The sequence below is a fragment of the Nothobranchius furzeri genome, chromosome 19 (assembly GCF_043380555.1).
Source record: "Nothobranchius furzeri strain GRZ-AD chromosome 19, NfurGRZ-RIMD1, whole genome shotgun sequence".
NCBI classification, from domain to species: Eukaryota; Metazoa; Chordata; class Actinopteri; order Cyprinodontiformes; family Nothobranchiidae; genus Nothobranchius; species Nothobranchius furzeri.
The window spans coordinates 18,801,414-18,828,758 of NC_091759.1; the positions used below are offsets into that span (position 1 = coordinate 18,801,414).

General features: G+C 41.6%; 1 protein-coding gene across 1 annotated transcript in view; it reads right to left on the reverse strand.

Moving 5' to 3' along the window:
- The window catches only part of necab1 (N-terminal EF-hand calcium binding protein 1), a 52,922-nt gene that overhangs the window by 9,904 nt on the left and 15,673 nt on the right, over positions 1 to 27,345 (reverse strand). The window contains exons 6-9 of the mRNA XM_054745194.2: positions 18,203 to 18,339; positions 13,075 to 13,196; positions 11,157 to 11,233; positions 4,454 to 4,501 (exon numbers count right to left, since the gene is read on the reverse strand). Coding sequence (XP_054601169.2) covers positions 4,454 to 4,501; positions 11,157 to 11,233; positions 13,075 to 13,196; positions 18,203 to 18,339 — 384 coding nt within the window. The remainder of the gene's footprint in view (positions 1 to 4,453; positions 4,502 to 11,156; positions 11,234 to 13,074; positions 13,197 to 18,202; positions 18,340 to 27,345) is intronic.

Sequence of the window (27,345 nt, forward strand, 5' to 3'; positions counted from 1 at the left end):
AGTCATGTTTCAACTATAAAAATTCAGATACATTTCTTGAAGGGGGAAGCGGACGGGAAAATACATTGGCTTGGTCATCTCAGTCATTGTGTATCCATAGCAAATCGGCTCTTTCGGGGACATCAGCATAATGCAACAGTTTTGGCAGTGATCATCCATCCATCCATCCATTCATTTATTTTTGTCCGCTTATCTGGAGTTGGTCATGGGGACAGTAGCCAAAGTCGAGGGGTCCATACTTTCCTCTCCCCAGCCACTTGGGCCAGCTCCTCCGGGGGAATCCGAAGGTGTTCCCTCGCCAGATGAGAGACATAGTCCCTCCAACGTGTCCTGGGTCTACCATTAGGTCTCCTCCCGGCTGGACGTGCCCGGAAAACCTCACCAGGGAGGCGTTTAGGAGGCATCCTGACCAGATGCCCGAGCCACCTCAACTGGCTCCTCTCGATGTGGAGGAGCAGCAAATCTACTCTGAGCCCCTCCCGGATGGCTGAGCTTCTCACCCTATCTCTAAGGGAGAGCCCAGCCACTCTGTGGAGAAAACTCATTTCGGCTGCTTGTATCCGTGATCTCGTTCAGTCGGTCACTATCCAAAGCTCATGACCATAGGTGAGAGTAGGAACGTAGATCGACCGGTAAATCGAGAGCTTCGCCTTCTGACTCAGCTCTCTCTTCACCACGACAGACCGGTACAACGGCCGCATCACTGCAGATGCAGCACCAATCCGCCTATCGATCTCACGCTCCAGTTTTCCCTCACTCGTGAACAAGACCCCGAGATACTTAAACTCCTCCACTTGGGGCAGGACCTCATCCCTGACCCGGCGAAGGCATTCTACCCTTTTCCGAATCAAGATTACGGTCTCAGATTTAGAGGAGCTGATTCTCATCCCAGCTGCTTCTCACTCGGCTGCAAACCGCTCCAGCGAAAGCTGAAGATCATGTTCTGATGAAGCTAACAAGACTACATCATCTGCAAAAAGCAGAGACCTGATCCTCAGGCCACCAAAACAGATGCCCTCCACACCTTGGCTGCACCTAAAAATCCTGTCCCTAAAGGTTATGAACAGAATCGGTGACAAAGGGCAGCCTTGGTGGAGTCCAACTCTCACTGGGATTGAGCCCGACTTACTGCCGGCAATGCGGACCAAGCTCTCACACCAGTCATACAGGGACCTAACAGCCCGTATCAGAGGGCCTGGTACCTCATACTCCCGGAGTACCCCCCACAGGGACCCCTGAGGGACCCAGTCAAAAGCTCTCCAAATCCACAAAGTACATGTAGACTGGTTGGGCAATTTCCCACGCACCCTCCAGGATCCCCCTAAGGATATAGAGCTGGTCCAGTGTTCCACGGCCAGGACGAAAACCACATTGCTCCTCCTGAATCTGAGGTTCAACAATCTGATGGACTCTCCTCTCCTGAACCCCTGAATAGACCTTACCAGGAAGGCTCAGGAGTCTGATCCCCCTGAAGTTGGAACACACCCTGTGGTCCCCCTTTTTAAATAAGGGAACCACCACCCTGGTCTGCCAGTCCAGTGGGACTGCCCCTGATGTCCACGCGATATTGCAGAACCAACACAGCCCCACAACATCCAGAGCCTTAAGGAACTCCGGGCAGATCTCATCCACCCCTGGAGCCTTGCCACAGAGGAGCTTTTTAACCACCTCAGTGACCTCAGCACCAGAGATTTGAGAGGCCATCCCAAAGTCCCCAGACTCTGCTTCCTCACTGGAAGACATGTCGGTGGGATTGAGGAGGTCTTCAAAGTATTCTGCCCACCGATCCACAATGTCCTGAGTAGAGGTCAGCAGCACACCGTCCCCACTATAGATAGTGTTAGTAGCGCACTGCTTTCCCCTCCCCTGAGGCGCGGGATGGTGGACCAGAATCTCCTCGAAGCCGTACGGAAGTCTTGCTCCATGATCTCACCAAACTCTTCCCTGGAGGAGCTGGCCCAAGGGATCACCAACTTTTGAAAAGTTTCATTTTGTCAAAAAAAAAAAAAAAAGTTGTAATTTTATCTATTTAGGGGACCGGGAGCTCGGCTGTGTGACGTAAAAAGTGACATTCAACGATCAGACGATTACATGATTATATTTTATTACTGGCTTTGCATGTTTTATATTATTATATTTTAGCACAGTTTCATTATTTAGTAATATTATTATTTTACTGTCCATATGATTTTATTTATTATCTTACTTTTGTCATTTATATTAGCTCTTTTATTTTCATATTTTTACTCATTTTAATCCCGTGTTTTCTCTGTAGGGGCCCTCTGCCCCAGGGGCAGTGGTCGACTGTTGCTTCCTGGGCGCTCTATAGGTAGTGTTTAAGTGGAGGTGTATGCACCCCCTCCTCTGAGTGCCCTGACTTGTTGCTGTGGAAGACCTGATGCTGCCGGGGCAGACGGCTCCTCTGATGGTGCTTCCTTGCCTTACCTTACTTGGCTCATCTGGATTCAGCCGAATATAAATTTTTACTGATGTGATTTTGTGTGTGTGTGTGGGTGTGTGTGTGTGTGTGTGTGTGTGTGTGTGTGTGTGTGTGTGTGTGTGTGTGTGTGTGTGTGTGTGTGTGTGTCTGTTAATGTTTTCATACTGTAATGGGAATTTGGGGTCGTTTTAATTCTGTAAAGCACTTTGAGTCGCACTTTGCTTGAAAAGCGCTTTATAAATAAAATCTGATTGATTGATTGATTGATAGACGAAGCACTGTTTTTTAATGGCGCTCTGTAGAGACAACAAAGCATCATAAATCACGGAGTTCTGAGGGGATTTCTGATGCATTTTTTGGCGTTGGGAGTTTAAAAATCATGATTTTAAAGACGCATCAATGCTGCTTATTTTATTTTTCTTCCATTCTGCTTTACTAGCAACTCTTCCAGTTTTACAAATGTTGGTTGTTTGGTGATGCCTACTGACATCATTTCCTATTGAGTTACAACCAATCACCATGAGTAAACCACAAGTCCCGCCCAGCGACTCTACCGGGAAATTGCTGAGTGCATACTCTAGTTCAGATATTTGGCTCCACCCTAAAACAGTCTTATCAGGCTGGCCCGATGAAATGGAGACATGTATATCACAAACGTCCGGTAAATTACCCGGAGGTTCTGGCAACGGGCCCTTTCTCTTTCTTGGAAGGAACTAGTTAAGAGTGGATTCAGCACTTTTGAAATACATGTTGAATTTGGTCATACTGCAGTCTAAACACCTGCTTGTATTTTCCTGACAGAATCCATCTGAATTAACTTTTGCCAAATTTTCTGGGCGAAGTGTGTCTGTTGAGATCTCTGCTATCGATACGGCTTTTGGTTCTAGTTTGGTGCCCCTTTTAAAAAAAGAAGCATAACTTGAGCAGTGAAACATTTCATTTTCCCACTGTCATCTTTTTATTACGGTTTGCATGATGTTGTTGCATCAATACCACTGCGGACATTTTAATGACAATCTCCGAAAAGATTCACTGGATAAATGTCCAACCAACTGTTGGGACCAGTCCCATTCAAGATGGCTTCCACAGCTAATGGATGATACCGAGCACAAAAAGCCCTAAAATGCAACAGATTTCACAGATAATGAACCATCATTTCACTTGTTTGAAGCAGAGAGTCAACTAATTGCTTGAGATTTTGCAATAATCTGTAACTCGACTAAAACAACCTAATCAGTTGTCAACAGAAATTTAAACTTTTATAAAGAATCCTAGAATTTTAATTTGATGATATACAGTTTATTTTAAATTAAAGAGTTATTTATTTTTTGCCATTAGCTCGGAAAAGATTAGAATTTTAGTTTAAACCAACCTTTAGCGGCGTATTGTGTCTATTTCATGATTTTCAACAAACCTGTTTGGTTTAGCAACATCACATCAGTCTTTCTGGGTTTTTTTTTTTTACCAGTATTTAAAAGTTAGAAATGTTGAATTGTCTCTTTACTGAAAAACCTGTCAAAATAACACCAACATTGTTGTAAAAATCCATATTTGGGACTAAACCATGCCACGTTATCCTGTTTGTTTATCCAGCTGATGTGAGATTTGTGTTCTCAGCTCTGAAGTGAGTGACACGAATCTTGATTGGTAGCAACAACAAAGTGTTTTTACCTCGGCATGTGCAGCTAGTGCATACCTGCGCACATTGTGCATCATTGAAAATAAATCCCACCTAATCACAAGCCTGGAGGATATTTCTAAAGCAATAAATTCATGTGTGGTTCTTGTCTGACAATCTACAACTCAATATCAAGTCCAAACCGGACAGATTGAGGGTGCAAAATAGAGCGAGGAACGCTCCTGATAACTTTAAACTGTGTTGTTGCTATGACGACCACCGTCTATGCATTGTCAGCGTGGCTTCCTTGCCGGTGCTACTGTGTGATGGGAGTAATCCGCAGTGTGGTCACTGCAGCAGACAAGTGCATGGTGAATAAATGTCAACAAACTAACCGATTTGCTCTCGATGACTTCATCCTCGAAGGGCTCCAGACGAATCTCCTGCAAACACAGAAAAGGCGTTTTTTACTCCAATGAAAGTTTGAATCTAGTGCAAATTAAAGTTTTTGGAGACATTAAACTGAAATTATAGGAACAATACAGGTGCTGGCCAGTAAATTAGAATATCATCAAAAGGTTGAAAATATTTCAGTAATTCCATTCAAAACGTGAAACTTGTACATTATATTCATGCAATGCACACAGACCAATGTATTTCCAATGTTTATTACGTTTAATTTTGATATTTATAGGTGACAACCAATGAAAACATCAAATCTGGTATCTCAGAAAATTAGAATATTCTAAAGGCCAATGAAAAAATGTTTGTTTCTCTAATGTTGGCCAACTGAAAAGAATGAACATGAAAAGAATGTGCATGTATAGCACTCAATACTTAGTCGGGGCTCCTTTTGCCTCAATAACTGCAGTAATGCGGCGTGGCATGGACTCGATCAGTCTGTGGCACTGCTCAGGTGTTATGAGAGCCCAGGTTGCTCTGAGAGTCGTCTTCAGCTCCTCTGCATTGTTGGGTCTAGCGTATTGCATCCTCCGCTTCACAATACCCCATAGATTTTCTATGGGGTTAAGGTCAGGCGAGTTTGCGGGCCAATCAAGGACAGGGATACCATGGTCCTTGAACCAGGTGCTGGTGGTTTTGGCACTGTGTGCAGGTGCCAAGTCCTGTTGAAAGGTGAAGTCTGCATCCCCATAAAGTTGGTCAGCAGCAGGAAGCATGAAGTGCTCTAAAACTTCCTGGTAGACGGCTGCATTGACCCTGGACCTCAGGAAACAGAGTGGGCCAACACCGGCAGATGACATGGCACCCCACACCATCACTGACGGTGGAAACTTTACACTGGACCTCATGCAACGTGGATTCTGTGCTTCTCCGCTCTTCCTCCAGACTCTGGGTCCTTGATTTCCAAAGGAAATGCAGAACTTGCTTTCATCAGAAAACATAACTTTGGACCACTCAGCATCAGTCCAGTCCTTTTTGTCCTTGGCCCAGGCGAGACGCTTCTTGCGCTGTTTCTTGTTCAAGAGTGGCTTGACACACGGAATGCGACACCTGAATCCCATGTCTTTCATGAGTCTCCTCGTGGTGGTTCTTGAAGCGCTGACTCCAGCTGCAGTCCACTCTTTGTGGATCTCCCCCACATTTTTGAATGGGTTTGTCGTCACAATTCTCTGCAGGGTGCGGTTATCCCTAGAGCTTGTACACTTTTTTCTACCACATTTTTTCCGTCCCTTCGCCTGTCTGTTAATGTGCTTGGACACAGAGCTCTGCGAACAGCCAGCTTCTTTAGCAATCACCTTTTGTGTCTTGCCCTCCTTGTGCAAGGTGTCAATGATTGTCTTTTGGACAGCTGTTAAGTCAGAAGTCTTCCCCATGATTGTGGTGCCTTCAAAACAGGACTGAGGGACCTTTTAAAGGCCTTTGCAGGTGTTTTGAGTAAATCAGCTGATTAGAGTGGCAGCAGGTGTCTTCTATATTCAGCCTTTTCAGAATATTCTAATTTTTTGAGATACCAAATTTGGAGTTTTCATTAGTTGTCACTTATGAATATCAAATTTAAATGTAATGAACATTGGAAATACATTGGTCTGTGTGCATTGCATGAATATAATGTACAAGTTTCACGTTTTGAATGGAATTACTGAAATATCTTCAACCTTTTGATGATATTCTAATTTACTGGCCAGCACCTGTACAATAAGAAGCTGAATGTTGTTTTCTTTCCTTTCTTAATCAATTTTTATTCTTCTTTGCTCCTTTTGTGAATCTTATTTGCTGATGTGACACTGCTGAGAGACAGTAAAGGGATTTTCTATTCTGTATTCAGAGAGTACAGACGCTTTTTTCTCAGCTCCCTTATCGCTTCCCCAAGGCTCTTGTCCCGTCTGCCTACAGAGCACTTCTCTGCATTTCTCCTGAAACCACTACTCTTTTGGAAAAATGGACTTAATTAACTGGTCATTCAACGCGATTGACAACATTTTTTCTACGATGAGAACGGAGAAGGGGGCTCCCACCTGTCCCGAGGGGACATTCGCATCGGGATATGCACTCGATTCTTGGGAGGTCTGGCGGATCGTGTGCCTCTCTCAGTTGTCCATCGAGGACGTGGAAGATTTGTGGATGTTCGGCCTGATGATCACTGGATTTCTCCTGATTGGAGTGGGAGGATATCTGGTTTTCTGGAAATTTGGGTAGACGGGAGCGATTGGAGTGCGACCCGTGCCCATGGAATGTGCCGCTCGGGCGGTGACCTCACAGACTGGGACGTTACTCGAGGTGAACCGTAAGCTGGGTAATGTCCTCGCGGCGTTGCTTGTTTTAGTACGCAAGATGGAAGTCATCTCGGAGAGGGTCACCGGACGATGTGGAGATGTTTAGAACACATAAAATTGGCTTCACGGAAGAGAGGAAAATTATCTCTGCCTGTCCCAAACAAAGTCATGTTTATCCTTATCTGACGCCATAGCAGCCTCTCAAGGCTGCTTCAACACACCCCCACGAAAGGAGGAATGCCGACAGATGCTGTGTCCCGACCTTCACCCTCTTCCTTCAGATTGAGACGTCTGCGGGAAACTCAGTGTGCTCTCTGTTCCTTATCTCTCCCTCCCACCTGTTGGTCTGCAACTGGTTGATGCGCCGTACCGGTAGCTCCCATTGGAGGCTTCAGGATCCCCACCCATCCCCGCCTCCCCATTGGACTCTGATGTTTGTGTGTGTGCTGTTTGTGCTTCTAAGTCAGGGAGTTTTCTTTGTATAATAGAGTTACTCCCCGCTGGGTCTAACTCTGCTATGCCTTTTTTTACCTTACCCCCAATTATCCTCATGTAACACCCTTTTCATCTATCTATTAAGGTAGCGCGACTCATGTTGCGAATGACCGCAGTCACCAATTCTTGTCATGTGTCTTACCCATGTATGTCTGATCTCTGAATTGTGTGCACTGAAACTCAATTTCGTTTCTCTGTATGTCCTGCACATGTGGTAGAAATGACAATAAAAACAACTTTGACTTTGACTTTGATGGTTTTTATTCAACTATTTGATATTTTTTAAATTATTCTGAATTAGGTATATTTTTAAATATCTATTTAAGGTGCATGATTGGTTATTGTGTGAGGTTTCTCTGTTAGATATTGCATCTACTGGTGTGTGCTTCTGCTCCATAAATGTGCACATTTTTGCACATAAGAATTAACATTTCAAAATAATTTTTGTAACAAATGCATCAGTTTTACGCATCTGACAAATGTGTGAGTTTATTTTTCTACTAAATACAGGGTAAACAATGAGATATCCACCCTCTAAAAGTCAAGCAACAACCGTCAAAAAGACACAAAAAAGTTACAAAAATTTGTGTTTTTAGCATTTTTTTTTCTTAAATTAGGGCAAAGGTTTAGCAATTTCACTCAAAAATTTAAATATAGAACAAAACAAGCAAATAGAAACAAAAAGGAACTAGAACTGCAAGCAGTTAGCAACAGGTTCCAAGCCAACCAGCGCCAGTCCCCCACCCGGCCTCGCCCTCGCCATTCCTCACGTGGCCCCGCTCCAAAAACACGTTCTCCTGCCGGCGTCCCTTCAGCTCACTTCAACCGGTGCAATGAAAGGAACACTCAGGATAACTCATAGAACCTTTTGCGGAGCCTATAGGAAAATCTTTCATAGGCATGGCCGACTTCTCAATCGTGATTACAATCGAATTCCATTGTTTAATTTTTAAAGACCGTGAAGATTTAGTTTATGTTTATGTTTATTTATTTGGTAGACGCTTTTATCCAAAGCGACTTACAATTTTTAACCTATAGGGCATGTTGTGATCTGTGGGGGAAACCGGAGTACCCGGAGGAAACCCACGCATGCATGGGGAGAACATGCAACTCCACGCAGAAAGGCCGCAGCTGAGTTTCGAACCTGCAACCTTCGTGCTGCGAGGCAACAGTGCTAACCACTGCACCACCATGCAGCCCAAGTTAGTGAAGTTAGTGAAGTCATGTGCTGCATGGGACAGCATTAGCTCAGGAGGTAGAGCAGGTTGTAAAGTAATCGGAAGGTTGAAGGATCGATCCAATCTCTGACCAGAGAATACTGCCTCGCCTTTCGGTGGACCCCAGGGAAGCTGTGGCTACATTGTAGCTCATTCCCACTAGTGTGTGACTGTGTGTGTGAATGGATGAAAGAATCCTGCAGGCGTCATGTCAGCTCTCTAAACCGGCAGAATGAAATGAACAGTCAGGAAATCTCCTTGAACCTTTTGTACAGCCTATAGGAAAATCTTTCACAGACATCGGTAACATCTCGATTCCTACAACAATCCAGTTCCATCGTTTGATTTTTAAAGATCTTGGAGATGTAGTTAATTAAGTCATGTGCTGCATGGGACAGCAGTAGCTCAGGAGTTGGAGGGGGTTTTCCAGTAATCGGAAGGTTGAAGGATCGATCCAATCTCTGACCAGAGAATACTGCCTTGCCTCTCAGTGCGCCCCAGGGCAGCTGTGGATTCCCACTAGTGTGTGACTGTGTGTGTGAATGGCTGAAGGACTGATTGTGTTATGCGCCTTGGAGGGTTGTTGAACCCTCCTACAAAGGCGCTGTACAAATACAGGCCATTTACCATTTCAATATTACAGACAATGTTTATTAAATTCATTAAAAATGTATTCTTTTTAAATAAATTTCCAAAATATTCTTGGATCATCATGGGGTCATGAGAAATCAGGTTTAGTCATTTTATTGTTTCTAAATTAAATACTTTTTAATTTAAAAAATATATTGAAATTCATAAATAAACTGACCGAAACAAAAACTTTATTATAAAATCCATATTTGATCTAAAGATTACCGAACAATAATCTATACTTCAACAGTATATTAGGAATAATATAAATACTTGATAATGTCCCTAGATTTATTAGATTGTCAACAAAAACTATGAGTTTCATTTCGTGACTTCCTGGTCAAATGATTTTGAAAAATCCTGAAAAATCTACAAATCATCATAAAATTACCTAAATATTCTCACATGGTAATGTTAACCTGCGGAATACAATGCTGTTGTTTTTAAATCAGTAGATTCAAAGCTTTTTTGAAGAAAAATTGGTAAATATAATTATAAGGGTCACGCCCAAAATTAAAATATTCATTAAAAAAATAGTGCTACTTTATAAAATTAGTAGAAAAATCTCAGATCACCATAGGTACATGTGGGATGTTATAAATTGTTTATATTTACTATATACCTAAAAAAATTCTAACAAAAAATATTTACTTTTTTATGCAACTAAACAGAAAAACTGGAATAAAGTAAAAAAATTAATAAAAAATCTATGCTTTTGTACAAAAATCTCAAAATATTCCCAGATTACCTTTGTGATGTGAGACTTCTGCTTATATTTTTATAAGGATCATAAAAGTTAAACTTATCTTACAAAAAAATAATATTTGCATTAGTGGCTGTCAATAAAAATAAGTCCTAATATTAAACACAAGGGGGTAATCAAATCAAGACTACATTTTATGTTTCATAAACCACCTAAGAGTGGGCATGGCCAATATAAACGACATGCAGAATCATCCAAGGATCAAGCACATATAAAGTTTTTGACTGTCGGGCCTATGGTTTGGGAGCTAGTAGCTGAAACGCATCGACCTTCGCAACAGCGCCACCTAGTGATTGCTGGTTATGAATTTTCGAATCTTAGTAACGGTCAGGATTTTCTACCAGACTGACATGTCAGATTTTTTCTGGCATTTTCAGGCTCCTGCGCCCATATGAAATTAGCGGAGAAGAATAATCCCGGAAAAATAATGAAAAATACGTACAAAAACAATAGGGTTCCCTGCCCTTTGGGCTTGGAACCCTAATTAGGTCTGCGCACTAGCACTGCAGCATGGCTAGCTGCAGAATACTAGCTATTAGCCATGGAGCTAGCTACTACTGTAGCAGAAATTCTATAAGAATTTTGATGGAACAATCATTAAATAAGAAAGTTAGTGTAAATTTGAAGATTATTTGCATAAATTGCCATTCAACTTTTGAGAAGACATTACATACCTGGCCCATTTTAAGGCTAACCAGACCTTAGCTAGACTTGATCAAAAACACTATTTTTCTTAAAAACTTTGCTGTTCTAAAAGTAACTTCAAAAGATGTGAACTGTTGCTTTAAAAATAAAAATGTTCATTTTTATGTTTAGGAGATTATTTGTAGCATTTAGCCAAGTGACAAAGAGTTAGCATAAATAAAAATAGTCCATGCTAAATCATTTATTTTGAACCTGTTGCAAAATGTCCCTAACTATGAGTAATATGCTTCATGCATTTTTACTCATTGCTAAACAACCAAACACATTTTTCTGGCTGCATTTATGTATTTTCACCTCTCCCTTTACAGCAGATTGCTTCTTTCAACATGAACAGACAGCAGCTGTGCGAGTTTCAGCTGACATCTCCTGTGTGTGTGCATATGCTCATGCGTACATGTGTGGGTGGGTGTTGTTGAGCTTTGATGAATCCACAAATATGAGGTAAATTTCAGAGAATAATGTAAAGCGCAAATGGTGAAAACAAAGACTAGAGACGGAGGAAGCTGTGCAGAAAACAAGTGGTGTGAATGTTTGAGAAACGTGGTGAAATAACCTTTTGTTCTAGTCGGTCGATGAGCTTCTGCAGCCTGTTGACCTGAATTGTCCACTGACAATCTTCGTCGTAAAGACCTGAGGGGACAACAAAGGTGAACAGATGAAAGACGCCATGCATATCGACTTTATTTTAAAATACTTTTCTGCATTAATTCCCAAACTAAAAAAAGCCATTATAAACTGGGCCAGGGGAAATTTCAAGGCTTCCTTTCATGTCGTGCTGCAAACAAGCACCCAATCAATAGAAAGGCTCTGAGCCTCATAATCAGCCTGCAAAGGTTCTGCATTTGTTTCACAGAACTGCTGGCAATCACAGCTGGTGACATGTTGGGGATGTGGAATAGCAACATGCAAGAAAAAAGACTACTGTAGAAGATTGTAGATAAACATATTTGTTATTTGTTATAACTGAACCATATGCAAAACAATAAAAATGTTGACAGAGCAGAAGTGATTCATCTGTCTTCTAGACCCTTGAGTGTCATGATTATGAGTACTTTTTTAATCCATACATCTGCCAATCACACCTGAACCTCGTTAAAGTGGTACTTCACTGAAAAACAATCTTTTACTGATTATTTCTGGTTATAATGGGTCACTCTGACTTTTTCATGCAGGCTGAATATGAAAATAGTCTCCTACACCTATGTCCTGAATCAGCTACTGATGGAAAATAGACGGTGAAACTCTAGGATTAGAAAATCCTGACAGATCTACGTCACACTGTCCCTTAACATTCATGGACTCACCCTTATTGACTTGTAACAGTGAAGGCTGTTGTTGGTTTAGCATCTAGGAAACAGCAGAGAACATCTCGACTAGTAGAAGCTAACCTTTAGCATTAGCAACTCCACCACACGACAGAACTCCTCCAGGCTTGTGTTATTTATGGAGAGAAGACATCAACGTTGCAGAGCAAACAGAGTCAGTGGTAGAGTTACGTTGCTGTTGGCCAATATGAGGAGAGATGTCCAAATATCAGGAAAAGGGACTCCAAATCCTCCCGCCTTCAGCTCAGCTCTGCTCTAACTTGTAGTTCCTGAAACATGTGTGTTTCCTTACTCTGACTTCCTGCTGAGTTTCAATGCCCGAGTCATGGAAATAGTTCCTTTAAAGAGTTTTAAACAAGCTACTGTTTTCCAACTGGTTTCCCATATCACTCACTGGTTTCATAAAGATGGTGTCAGTGTGTAACACATGGACAATCCCATTTACAACCCACTTTAAAGAGCAAGTCACCCCCAAATCAACGTTTTTTTTCCTGATAAACTATATAAATGTGTGTCTAATCGTGCTGTAGACACGTGTAGTCAATAGTTTTGCACTTTAGTGCATTTTAGTTAAAATTTAAATGTTCTGCCTAAAACTGTCAGTGTTGTGCCGTTGTCAGGTAAAATCTCTGCACTGCATTTGAATTTAAATCTGCCATCGCTATTGGCTAAGAGGTACCCTAGAACATTAGCTGGTACCATATGATGTCACAATGTTTTTGTTAGCCTCTGTCTGTGTGTGTGTGTGTGTGTGTGTGTGTGTGTGTGTGTGTGTGTGTGTGTGTGTGTGTGTGTGTGTGTGTGTGTGTGTGTGTGTGTGTGTGTGTGTGTGTGTGTGTATTTGTTAGCGGCTCCGCCCTCTCGGTCTGCTGGGCAACAGCATTTGTTGCATTTTTCAAACAGGAAGTGCGAGCAGAGTAATACTCTGGTAGGGGGTGACTTGCTCTTTAAACAATTTGTTTTGCTGTAGAGGCCAAGAGAGGGACTTAGGGTAAATATAAATTATAAAAGATTACCTACTTTACATGAAACAGGCTAAGATAGTCACATGTACACATTTTTAAGTGACTTTAAAAAATTTCACCTATTCACCTATGCACCCTGGGTTTAGGGAGTTTTGGTTTGAAGTTGGCATTTTAAACCCACCTGAATTGACCAGACTGAGCAGTGGGTTGTTAGGGGAGAGGCTGTTGTTCCTCTGGAGCCTCCGATTGAGGCGGCGACCCGACAGCTGGATGGACAAAACTTCTGGCTTCAAAGGGCCTTGTCTGGAGAAGGAAAAACACATTACCACTCTGAAGTTTAGAGTTGCACTAAAGCAATTTAAAACCCCTTAACTCCCTTAAAGGCTAAATCATGAAATAATTTGTAGATCCTCCACCAGAGGGCAGTAAGCTTGTGCAGGACTGGGTGTGGCAGGTTTGTGTTGAAGGTACTAATCCTAATACTCCACCTTGATGTTTTGAGGCCAAATATGATGCAAATTTGAGGATAAAACCTCCTGCTTAGTTGCTTATGCACTTTGCTGTGCATATGTGTGCAGGATCTTAAACTTTATATTATCGTTCTGCCAGACTGTGGAGCTCTCCCAGCAGGTGACAGGAGCACAGAATCTAAAGCTAAGTTGTTCCAGCTGGGAATAAATTTAGTAAAAACACGGAGATGTCTGGACTTCTGCTGCTTGTTTTCTGTGTTGGGCTGATGTTGAAGCTAATGTCACTGACAAGGTGCATGTTACCACAGGGTGACATCACCTTAGATTCATCTTACTACTGTCATGTTCTTCTGTCCTGTTCTTTGAAAACACTGCAGGGATTCTGAAGGGGAACAATGAATATTTTAATCCACGTGCTTGTGCTCGTGATGCTTATTTTTAGTGTTTTTAGTTCTGAGGACAAGCTTTCTTCAAATCCCCCCTTTTGTTTACATGTGGTTTTAGATTTAGTTTTAGTTTTAATTTGGGATTCACTTTTTTATACAAACAGATTTTGAAGTTAGAAACAAAGATTAAATGTTGAAAATATAAGATTTTATTTTATTTATTTATTTAAAATTTTTGTGCATTTTAGATCACAGAAATGGTGCCTCACGTGTAAAAGCTGGTTACTTTTTCACACATTTGTTTGGATTTAATTTTCACTTAATAAACAAAATCATTGTTTTAAACAGAAATTTCTATTTGCTCGTTTGTTTGCTGATCTGAAACATTTAAATGTGACAAAGAAAAGCAAAAGCTGAAAAACTCCTTACTTTACCACATCACTTAAAATATGACAATTAAGAAAATGTTAAAATGTATTGGAAAAAGATCATTTTTAGGAAAATTCTAACATTTTATGAGACTGAATCTATTTAAAGAGAAAGCCACCCCCTACCAGAGTCTAACTCCACTCCAATTTCTTGTTTGAAAAATGCTCCACAAGGAGGTGTTGCCTCTTGGCAGACCGAGAGGGCGAAGCCACTACAACAAATACACACACACACACACACAGGCTCACAGCGACATTGTGACATCATAATGTACCAGCTAACGTCATAGGGTACCTCTTAGCCAATTGCGATGGCAGATTTAAAATCAAATGTAGTGCAATTTTTTACCTGAAGAGGGCGTAACACTGACAGTTTTAGGCAGAATATTTAAATTTTAACTAAGATGCACTAAAGTTCCAATTTATTGACTACACACGTCTACAGCCCGATTAGACACTCATTTATATAGTTTATCAGCAAAAAAAGGTGATCTGGGGGACTTGCTCTTTAACAGTACGACTACAGCATTCTCTTTACATTCAACCTGTTTAATCAAATTAATTACATTGCCTAGTTAGGTATTAAACAGGACATATAGTGACTTTTTTCTTAAGGTTTAAAAGTTCTATGACCTACACAAAACATGTTTATGAAGTTTTTTCTCTCTAGCATAGAGCTATTTCAGCAGTTTTACTCTTGATATTTTCAGTATCTTCCAGAATGAGTCATTTCAGGGCTCTGTCACTCAAAGAAAACAAGCTGGAACTGGCCACGCCCACCCATCCCCGCTCAGGCTGATAAATAGAGAAGCTCAGATATCTAGGAGGGATTCATAGTAGAACCGCCACTCCTCCTGCAACTCTCTTTTGCACGTGAGAGGTGGTTCTATTCTAATTTCCCCGTTTGTGACATCACAAATTGGGACTTTTTGAAACAGCTTGTTTTAGGCACACAAGTCCTTAAACCAAACACTGACAGAAAATGTATGGATATTCTTTTATGTTTGGAGCGTTTATAGAGGCAGTAGAGACCCACATGGCAGCACGAAAGGATGTTAAAAGTGAGTTTTGCATAATATGTCCCCTTTAATAATCTAATGACACTAAGACAGAAATGCTCTCCCCGGTGATTTTGTTAAGCGGCGTATGAAACCACTTATAGTAGCATGATTCTAAATGCTCACTTGGCACCCTGCAGGATTGCAGGTGGGTGTGAGCTTGGGGGATTTCTAGGTCTGTCTGACTCACATTTTCAGCTGCAAATCAACTTTAATCGCTAAAACTGTCAACTAAAAAAGGAAGGGAAGGGAAAAGGTGTCAGGCTATAATTATAAGAGCGATGGGATGCCTCTGAAACAATCAATAACCGTTGGAAGTTCAGAGCAGAAGTGATAACAACAATGAGAACAAATATGAGTTTTTCCTTTTGACCAAAGTCTCTTAAAGTAAAAGCCAGCAGAGGAACAAACAGATGTTTTGATGTTTACGCACTGATAACAATCAAATGCTTGAGGGGGAATTTCTCAAGAACGAAAGATGCAGGAAGAGAAGGAGGGTCTGCTAACAGTAAATGACACTTGTGTGGAAATGTAGTTGAGGAAAGAGAAATGGATCAAATTTAGGAGGTGAGACAGAAAGAAAGTAAACAGAATCAGGAAAAATCTCCAGAATCTTCATTTAAATGCAAAGACGTGAAACTTGAGTCACTTTCTAAGCGAAATAGTAGTCATTCCTCTTTCACATCTAATGGGTGCAGAGATTATTATCATTATTTCAATCAGATCAGCTTTGTTTAATTGTACGCCAGTGAGCCCTTCATGATCAGTTCAGCAAGAGGGGAAAAGAGTTTGATTTTTTTCTTATTAACAGAAAATCGCAGCTTGAATCCATGCAGATGAAAAGCTGCTGAAAAGCCAGTGCGTCATTCCCCCCGTCATAAAAATACACCATGCTTCAAATAAACTCGGACGTAAACCTGCAGGGGGGTTCGCACACATATTTTCCATGTATGAAATTTGTGCATGCGTGCACCGGGTGAGTCACCGCCATCGTTAATGACCTGAGCGCACCGGGGGCATGTAGGGAGGTCTGAACGCAGACCCAGGATGATGAAGAACGGAGGCCGGAACAAACGCTACCTTGTGAGAATAAAAAGCCTCATCAGCGCTGCACTCGTCTCACACAGCCAGAGAGGTGCTCATTAGCCCTCGGTGCATTCACGAATACGCTAATTATGACCAAACAATGGCACAACTCCTTTATCAGCCTTTCATGTCGATTCTCTTTTATTTTCAAGCCTTTGATGAATTCAGAAAGCATGTGGACGTTTAAATCTTTTGCAATAACCATCAACATTTAAAGTAACTAGACATCCAAACTGCACATGAACCATGAAAACAAACAAATGACTGCCCCCTAGTGGCTGGCTGCAGTACAAGTATTTAGCCCCGCCCCCTCCATGTAAACACATGTGACCTTTTTTGATCGCGTTGCTCTCACCTTGGTTCAGACACAAATTTTTCTAAGATGTAATTAATAACTTGAGTCTAGGTGAGTATTTGGGAGGTTCAGCTCCACTTTCAGGTTTCAAAGTTATAACAAGAGCCGTTTTTACAAAACAATGACGTCAATTTGCCACAACGCTGAAGCTGTATCATTACTGAATTATTACTACCAAGCGAGGTGGAACGATTGCTGCTAAATTTGCACATCGCCATTTATAAGACACACCGTTGCAATAATATTATGCCGTTTTGCCGGCTTGGTGTGTCTAAAAAGGGCTAAGATGGCATCTTTATAGAAGGTATCACTTTTGTAGAGTCAATGTTGTAAATTGTCATTAATATTGTAATGTAGCTCAATGTTCTAACTCTATTTTCATTTTTTTTTATCCTTATAAAGATCTTAAAATCAAATTTTTAGGGGTTTTTTCCCTCCCAAAATAACATCAAAGAAAATTTAACACCAAAAATCAGTCCTAAACTGTTCCGTTTTTTTTTTTTTTTTTTTTTTTTTTGGTAAATAGGAGTTTTGGTTGAGTCTATACAGAAAGTATTTCAAGTAATGTTCAAATATTGGCTGATTTTTCAAATGAATAGCCCTCACTCATCAAAATGAAACAGGAAATGGATGCAGCAAGCATTTAGTTTTAGGATTTTCACCAGAAAATCATCTGTCGTGCAAGACCATAAGCACTTCAGTGAGAAAGGATGCTGTTGTCACCAGAATGCAACACAATAAATAAAGTTCAAATGAATATGTTATGTATTTTTCCATATTTTTGGAAAGCCAGACACTAATTGAATTGTTTTGAAGGTGTGATTTAGTGACATCTAGCAGTCAAGTTTTATATTAAAACCAAATGAATCCCTGAATCAATTAAAAATGTAAATTTAGACATTTTTACAACAAATAAACAAATACAGAAACAAGGCCCTGTTCCAAAACTATTTGTTAATTTGAAAAGACGGCAGCCTGTTAGGACATGAGAACAGCTCATCTGGGGGTAATCAAACACTGTTTTCCAATTTACCCCAATCAAAGTGTTGGTCTTAATATCATTAATATTAATATTTTGGCAGCACTGTCATCTCTAAATGCTACCCACATTAGGCCAGAATAAATGAATAAACAAATGTGTTTTTGTATGTTCTGCTGATTAGTCAGCTTTTTATTCATTAAAGTTGTCTTTCTTGGTGTCGTTCTCCTTATTGTGTGTAATTTTCCTAATGAGCTCTTTAGAATTCATCTTTTCTCCACAGGAAGAGGATTAAATAAGTAATTAGTCAGATGAATCTGGTGGATTTAGGAAAGACCCGGGTGGTTTTAACAAGCAGTGCTGGCATTTCGGACAAAAGCATCATTCATATTCCAAGATCCAGTGTACATTTTGTTCAAGTTTCACAGACGTGTGTGTGTGTGTGTGTGTGTGTGTGTGTGTGTGTGTGTGTGTGTGTGTGTGTGTGTGTGTGTGTGTGTGTGTGCGTGCTTATTAAGAGTGAAGGACCAGAGAGATTTGCACTTACTTCTCTTGGCGCGTCTGCTCGGCTGTGGTTTCCATGGCACACTCCAGCGAGCTTTGAAGCGAATGAAGCTGATTGGTTGTCTCTTTTAGCAGGAAGCGGGTCACAAACTGCTCCAGGTGGGTGGACTCCTGATAATCCTGTCAATCAAGGTGGGGATGCAGAGGGGGAGGAGGGGGGGGGGGGGGGGGGGGCACGTTGGTGTGGGACGAACAATAAAGAGAAGCTGTGACAGGTTTCACATGCCACTCGAGAGTCACTAAGTCTGCCCACAGGAATATTCCGGAGAGATTACGCAACACAGCTCCTCAAAAAAAGAATACGTGAAGTAAAAGATGGGAGGAAGATATGAACTCGTGGGTCACATCTGCTAAAATCTGCAGTTTAATCAATTATGTTAAAATAAAAAAACAATTAGCTCACTTCCCAAAATTAATTATAAGAAAATGCCGGGACTGCCTGGTTTAAATGAATGATTAAAACAATTTCAAAGGTTTGAGATATTATTGCATCATTAATCAATTTAATATTCAGGTTATCAGCATTACATGTTTCTCAGTTATCTACCATGTCCACTGATAATTATCTGTTGTCGTTCAACACAATCATTCACTCACACACACACACACACACACACACACACACACACACACACACACACACACACACACACACACACACACACACACACACACACACACACACACACACACACACACACACACACACACATACTGGTGGCAATGAGCTACAATGTGGTCACGGCTGCCCTGGGGGTGCAATGACGGAAGCAAGGCTGCTGAAAACTGGCGCCACTGGTCCCTATGATCACCACCAGCATGCACAAGGACACAACGACTGTGTCAACCTGAGTGGGGCTCAAAGCTGCAACCCTCCATTTAAGGGAAGAGCGTTCATGGAGAGGGTGCTCGCTGCAGACCTACAAAGGCGGAGCTGCACCATAAGGTGGAGCTGCACCAGAGTCAGCCCCGCCCATTCACGCAAACTCAGTCTAGCCCACTGACTTCCGTTTTTGTTTTTCCAACTTTATCGCAAACTAACCTGACCCACATGAATTACGGCTGTTACTAGTTTACAGTCGTTAATGCTATGTTCTATGCTTCAATTAAACAAGATAAATATAACTTGCTACATGACAAAGCCTGAATATATCTCGAAATGAAACGGTTTCTTTTAACGAATATCTACCCACAGCCGCTCCAAGAAAAGTGCTCTACAACAGCATCTGTGATTTACGTACGTGCTCTGGTAGTCCAGTGGCGAGATCGTTTCACTTAAGTTTTGCTTTCCCCTGAGCTGGTGCTGGTTCGATTCTTGGTGAGGTCGGCAACAATCCATTTAGCCAGCTGAAACATTTTAATTTGTTTATATTTTAGTTGTAATGTTTATTTTCAGCAAAATATTTATGTCTCTAAAAGTTCTTTGAATTTGGTCGTTCCTAAACAGTATTTTAGTTGAAACTCTGCTCACAAATGGACTCACACTGGCTAAATAAACAAATAAATAAATAAACACATTAGTCATTATATGTTAAACGGTATACCAGTAAATTGTTGTAAACATAGTACTGGCAAGTGTAGCTAGAAATGAGGAAAAGGGGTTGTAAGCTACCTAATATTTCTGCTAGTGGGAGGCGAACCTGCGCAAAACTGCATGTCAACTTGACTCTATAACTACTACACCACCACATCTTTAAAAAGTCATGTGGCGTTACATTTGATTGTCCTATCCGGTGTGTCTTTGTAGATGGTATGTATGATTTTTCCGGCGGTGTCTCAGAAGAAGTCATTTAAGAAATAATTTGTCAGAAAATTCACAGAATATCCAGATTTGAGAACCAAGACCAGACCCTCTTCGGGGGAGGAGACCAAATTGAAGCTGAGATGGGAAGAAAATGCATGAATGAGGCCAAAAATGGCTTTGGCGTGTTTCTTATGAGGAAATGACAATATAACATGATTAAAAGTTCCAAAAGTTTGATTTTTAATTATATGGAACCTTTACAAAAACTGTTCAATTAACTTCTCAACTCCGTCCTCAATTTTTTAGCTATAACACCCTCTTTGGTTCCAGAATGCTATCAAGTCTGACAACTAGAAGGAATTGGACTGACGCCGGGGACACACCGGCCGCGGAAGCGCCGCGAAGCGCCGAGAAGCGAATCGCTCACGAAATTCGGCCGCTGCTCGCCGCTTCTCAGTTCAGATCAGACGCGCCCCAGTCGAGGCGCGCCTCGGCTCAGCTGTAGTTTTTCTTTTAAACACTTGGTGTCCTCCATTTCCTCTCTGCCTTTTCTCAGCTCTTTTCCTACGTTTGAGTGTTTGTGCGCGTGCGCGCGCGCGCGCGCGTGTGTGTGTGTGAACCTATGGTATGAGTTGTTTCTGCCAGTTGAATCTCTTGGAACCCGCTCCAATTCTGCAGCTGTATCTTAGCAGTTTCTTCCGACGTGGGTACGTAAACAATCATGTTTTTCGGGGGTCGTACAGCTCCTTGTGTTTCTCAACTTCCATAATTAATTTAAAGTCATCATCCTAACTGCTTGCCTCAGACTTTCTGCCTCTCTGTCCTGTTTGCTCCGGTGAAAAGACACCCAAAACCACTCCCCCCTTCACGTGGTCACACACGCACACAAGTTCGATGTGTGTGTATGTGTGTGCGTGTTCGTGTGGTTTTTCTGCAGTGTCTGTTTACGAACACATTTGACTATTGCGGAATTTTATTTTGAAATGCTTTATTTTGTTAACTTTACCGGCCTGCCTCTTACGTCTACGTTTGACTTCCTGCCAGAATTGACGCGATTCACCCGCGGCTCGCGAAAAAAATAGAGCCAACGCCGAAATGATCGCTGCACGGCGCGGGCTGGAGCGCCGGCGCGCGCCGGCGCGAGGCGATTCGCGGCGCTTCGGCGGCCCATGTGGTCTATAGAATAGCTTAACAAGGGCGCCGAATGAAGGCGGTCCCATTTTCGCGGCGCTTCGCGGCGCTTCCGCGGCCAGTGTGTCCCCGGCCTGACTCTTATGGAATGGGCGGGGCTGATTCTGGAATGGGCGGGGCTGACTCTGGTGCAGCTCCACCTTCTGGTGCAGCTCCACCTTTGTGGTTCTGCAGCGAGCACCACTTGCGTTCATGAGGGAGTCCCAAAAGGTTCATGAGGGAGTCTCGAGAAATTCATGAGGAAGTTCCAAGACTTTCATAAAGGAGTCTTGAAACAATCCAGAGGGAGTCTCGAGATATTCGTGACAGAGTCCTGAGACTTTCATGAGGGAGTCTTCATATGTTCAAATGTTTAAAATGGAGTCTGGAGATGCTCACAAAGGAATCTCTATACATTCACAATGTAGTCTTAAGATGTTCATGAGGGAGTCTTAAAATGTTCACAAGAGAGTCTCAAAACAGTCACGGGGAAGTTGTGAGACGTTCACATGGAATGTCTGTAGACGTTCGCAATGGAGTTCCTAGACATTCACAAAGGAGACCTGAGATGTTCAGGAGGCTGTTTCAAAACCTTCAAATAGGAGTCTGTCAGAGGGCTACAATGCTTAGACTGTGAAAATATCATATTTATAGTCTTCTGACTTTCATACATGAAATTATTTACGAGTAAAGCTTTATAGAAGTGACTTGGCATTCTAGTCAACTGTACTCTACAAAAAACTGTCCCAACTTGTCATTTTTTTCAGTGCAACACGACACATTTTGGCATAATTTGGGCAAAATGCTAATTTCTCTATTATGTTGGAACACATGTGATGGCGTCACAAACGCCTCATCTTTCTGTGAGTCAGTCATTTTAATGGTGTCAAGCTGCGCTAGCTGAGAATTCTGATGGAAGAACATCGAACTCTGACACGTTGCACATGTGATTTGAGGTGCCTGGAATGAAGCAGGAAGGCTGAGTGTTGTTTTGGATCTAATCAAACAAGAGCCAGCAATCTGTGGAGTCTACTGTACACGCACAGCAATGCTCAACTAAAAATGACAAGTGGAAATAAATGATCAAACATCTAGAGCACTAAAGGAATGTGTTATGAGACATAAAGGCAGTAACTAAAATCTATATTTACTGCATGCACGATAAACATAAAGTATTTGGTCTCTCAGCATCAGTTATAGGTAGTATAACTACAGTGCATCAGTTATAGGTAGTATAACTACTGTGCATCAGTTATAGGTAGTATAACTACAGTGCATCAGTAATAGGTACCGTAAATCCTCTAATACAGGCCCGGGCTTGTATTTGACTCAAGCTCATCAAGCTCTAGGCCTTTAATAGAAGGAGGACCAGAATTCGAGGCAGGCCTCAATTTCTATTTGAGCAAAATGAACTAATGGTTCGCTGGAGTTTTAATGGTTCGCTGGAGTTTTTGACAATTCAAATTGCGCCCACATTTTCAAAGTTAAACACATTTCTTTTAATAACGGTAGTTTCTGCTTCAGCCCCCTCCCCCCTCCCCCTGCGCAGCGGCCGCAAACTCACTGATGCGCCTGCAGCCTCTCAGAGTTCCTGCTGCTCTAAACATTACTTCAATTCGATTCAATTCAAGTTTATTTATATAGCGCCAAATCACGACAACAGTCGTCTCAAGGCACTTCACATAATAAACATTATGTGAACATTAACATTAAAATAATTATTTCATTTTCTGTTCCTCACTTCTGATTACCTTCAGTGGTGTCTGTTTGTTGCAACCACCAGGTATAAAAACTAACTTGTTTCTATGACTATCTCCTCTCAATCCTAAAGAAAAACTGCTACCTGGGTTCATATATATTCACCTTATGAGTTACCTTTGAACTGCAGTTCTAAAAAGATCTACCGACCACAAAAACAGCGGAGTGCTCGCCGGCCAAATCAGTTAGATGCGTCACCGAGGACAAAACAGGTGATGCGCCGGGATCCACAGCAGCAAAAAGCATCAGGCACAAATAAAAGAATAAAAGGCAGAAAACATAAAAGGAAATGAGCCGACATGAACGATCGCGTGGTAAGTTAGTTTTTGAGGTGGCGACACCTGATTTGATAATGTTACTGTGGCCTTGCCTCCCGACACTCAGGAGCTTGTCACCTGCTGACAGCAGGCTGCTGTCTTTTCCGTGGACTGCATCTTGCCGGTCATTATCACGTGACAGCGACTAATCGATGACAGGCATAAAAAGTCACTATAGAGCGGTGAAGTCGACTAGTGACTAGTTCATACAACCCCTGCTACTGCTCCCCAGAGTGTTCTGCAGCATAATCAGCACGTTCTCTTTGAACTTGATATCAAATTTCGCCTCTTCTTCGTCTCCGCACGGTTAAGGTTACCCTCGCGGTCTATCACTGGCAAAAGTGAGACGGATGACACAACCGCCCCCCCCCTGTGGTACTTGCTTGTTACCACATTCCACCCGGCCACAATAAAAAAACAGCCATTATTCACCTCCGCCGACTCCGACACCGGCCAAAATATGATACCCGGCAGTTAATTAAATACAGGCTAATATTAGAGGATTTACGGTAACTACTGTCCAGTTATAGGTAGTATAAGTACTGTGCATCAGTTATAGGTAGTATAAGTACTGTGCATCAGTTATAGGTAGTATAACTGCTGTGCATCAGTTATAGGTAGTATAACTGCTGTGCATCAGTTATAGGTAGTATAACTGCTGTGCATCAGTTATAGGTAGTATAACTACTGTGCATCAGGTATAGGTAGTATAACTACTGTGCATCAGTTATAGGTAGTATAACTACTGTGCATCAGTTATAGGTAGTATAACTACTGTGCATCAGTTATAGGTAGTATAACTGCTGTGCATCAGTTATAGGTAGTATAACTGCTGTGCATCAGTTATAGGTAGTATAACTGCTGTGCATCAGTTATAGGTAGTATAACTGCTGTGCATCAGTTATAGGTAGTATAACTGCTGTGCATCAGTTATAGGTAGTATAACTGCTGTGCATCAGTTATAGGTAGTATAACTACTGTGCATCAGTTATAGGTAGTATAACTACTGTGCATCAGCTATAGGTAGTATAACTACTGTGCATCAGCTATAGGTAGTATAACTACTGTGCATCAGTTATAGGTAGTATAACTACTGTGCATCAGCTATAGGTAGTATAACTACTGTGCATCAGTTATAGGTAGTATAACTACTGTGCATCAGTTATAGGTAGTATAACTACTGTGCATCAGTTATAGGTAGTATAACTACTGTGCATCAGTTATAGGTAGTATAACTACTGTGCATCAGTTATAGGTAGTATAACCACTGTGCATCATTTATAGGTAGTATAACTACTGTGCATCATTTATAGGTAGTATAACTAGTGTGCACACATTTGCACTCATCAGTGTGCATTCACCTATTAGGAGCGAGTCATGACAGAGCTGGTAAAGGTCAGTCTCTTGTAGGTGTGTCCATCTCACAAATTCACAGACATTTTAAACAGCTTCCAGTCTGCCTGATTTTTATTTTGTTTTCCTCTCGTGATCTTTAATAGTCAGCAGCAAAAGGTCAAATGGGAGACTTGTTGAAGCCTTTTAGCTCTTTGCAAATTATTTTAATGATTTCACAATGCAGACAGACAACTTGATAGAAAATAAGCAATTGCAATGATTTTTCTACTCAACACTATATGTTCAATTTAGAGGTTTGCGTCAGACATTTCTGTTGTCTGTCATTTTCCCCCTGTCACTTCCATTTCTAAAAAAAATAATGAATAACATTTTCATTCATTCTAATTAATATTTAGTCCAAACAAGCTGGCCAGAGTGCCCCAGTAACATATTAACGTTACAAATAAAGTAGTACTTCACTGAAAAAACATTTTTATTGATTATTTCTGATTATAATGGGTCACTCTGAGTTTTTCATGCAGGCTGAACATGAAAATAGTCTCCTACACCTGTCTCCTATGTTAGCTTCAGATAGAAAACAGATGGTGAAACTCTAGGATTAGAAAATCCTGACAGATCTATGTCACCCTTAACATTCACGGACTCCATCTTGACTCACGACGGGGAAGGCTGTTGCTGGTTTAGCATTCAGGAAACAGCAGAGAGCATCCTGGCTAGTAGGAGCTAACCATTAGCATTTGCAACTCCACCACACAGCAGAACTCCCCCAGGCGTGTGTTATTTGTGGAGATTAAACATCAAAGTTGCAGAGCAAATAGAGTCAGTGGTAGAGTATTATATATGCTCCCCCTGGGCCATATCATCAGCCAGCATGGTCTTTTATTCCATTGTTATGCTGATGATACTCAACTTTATCTCAGGATAAATTCCACCTCCTCGTCTACTCCGTCGTCATCCACTTTGACCATCTGTTTGGGGGAGATGAAGTCACGGATGAAGCTAAATTTCCTGCAGCTAAACAGCTCTAAGACTGATTAGTAGGCACCCCACACCAGGTTAGGTCATCTAACATCAACTGTATTACCTTTTCTGGTCAGGATATCCCACCGTCAACATCTGTTATAAACCTTGGGGTTAAAATGGACTCGAGTTTGACGTATGAGGCCCATGTCAAGCATCTGTGTAAAATGTCTTTTTTCCACCTCAGGAATATAGCAAAACTGCGTCCAGCACTAACGTTAACTGATGCGGAAAAGTTGGTCCATGCATTTGTCTCCTCCAGGCTGGATTTCTGCAATGCACTTCTCATTGGGACTACTGGAAAAATCCTTCAAAAACTGCCGTGTATTCAGAACTATGCTGCTAGGATCCTGATGAGAGGACGCAAATATGACCATATTACGCCCATTCTTAAATCTCTTCACTGGCTCCCTGTTTCATCTCGAATTGATTACAAGGTTGCCCTTCTCACCCACCAGTGTATTTATGGGGAAGCCCTCCCCCCCACCTTAAAGAACTTCTGTTTCCACAGACGTCCACACGCAACCTCCGCTCTGCATCAGTACATCTTTTGAAAACTCCAACGACTAAACTTCGCACCATGGGAGATCGCGCTTTTTGCTCAGCTGCACCCAGAATTTGGAATTCCCTCCCAGGGCACCTGAGGATACCACAGACTATTGGTGCTTTTAAATCTGGTCTTAAAACTTATCTTTTTACCAGAGCTTTTGGGTTAAATTAACTTTGTAGCACTTTGAGATTTGTTTCAAATGTAAAGTGCTTTATAAATCAAATGCCTTATTATTATTATTATTATTATTATTATTATTATTATTATTATTATTAAGAGTGGTGTTGCTGTTAGCCAATCAGAAGGGAGATGTCCAAATGTAAATTATTTAGGAACGTTTCGCCGCTGTGGCCCAAACACGCAGTCTCACACCTTCCTTCTGCTGCACGTGAACCTGAACTGTGCTGTTATGTGTCTTTAGGCAGCTTGCTGAAGAGGCTATACTGTAGCCGTGAGATTCTGGACTTTTGCCTCAGACAGACTCATTGCTGTTTAAATGTTCTGAAGGATGAATCTTTTAAATCTTAACATCAGATTAGAAATAGATTTAAGCTGTAGTTCCTCCACTAGGATGTTCTCTGACGATGATATTATTCTGTGTAAAAAAGAACCTACCGTATTTTCCGGACTATAAGCCGCATCTTTTTTCCCACGCTTTGAACCATGCGGCTTATAATGAGGTGCGGCTTTACTGAAGATTTTCCTTCACCTGCCACTAGGGGGCGCTTTAGCAGAAAGTGAAACAGGTGGAAGTCAAAAGTGGGAATCGAAGAAAGTGCTCATTTTAATTTAGCACATGCAAGCAGCCGGCACGACGAAGAATATTTTTCAAGTCCAGCATGGTAACTACACGTATGAGTTCATATTTCGCCGCATTTAAGTTGAAGGCCATCGATCTGGCAGTAAAGGAGGGAAACAGTGCTGCCGCACGTAAGCTTGGCATGAATGAATCCATGGTTCGGCGCTGGAGACGGCAGCGGGAAGAACTCATTCAAGCCAGCTTCACCCGGGGATGATGACAGCAACACGGACATCGCCACAGAAAAGGTATGTGACGAAGCTCTTCTGAGGCTGTTCAACTCCAACACTGAAGAAGAGGACTTTAATGGCTTTAGTGCGCAAGAGGAAGATGAGAGCAAATGACGTCTTCTGGTAGGCAAGTGTGTTTTATCTACTAACCAGGCATGTTTTGTGTGCAGATTTTATTTTCT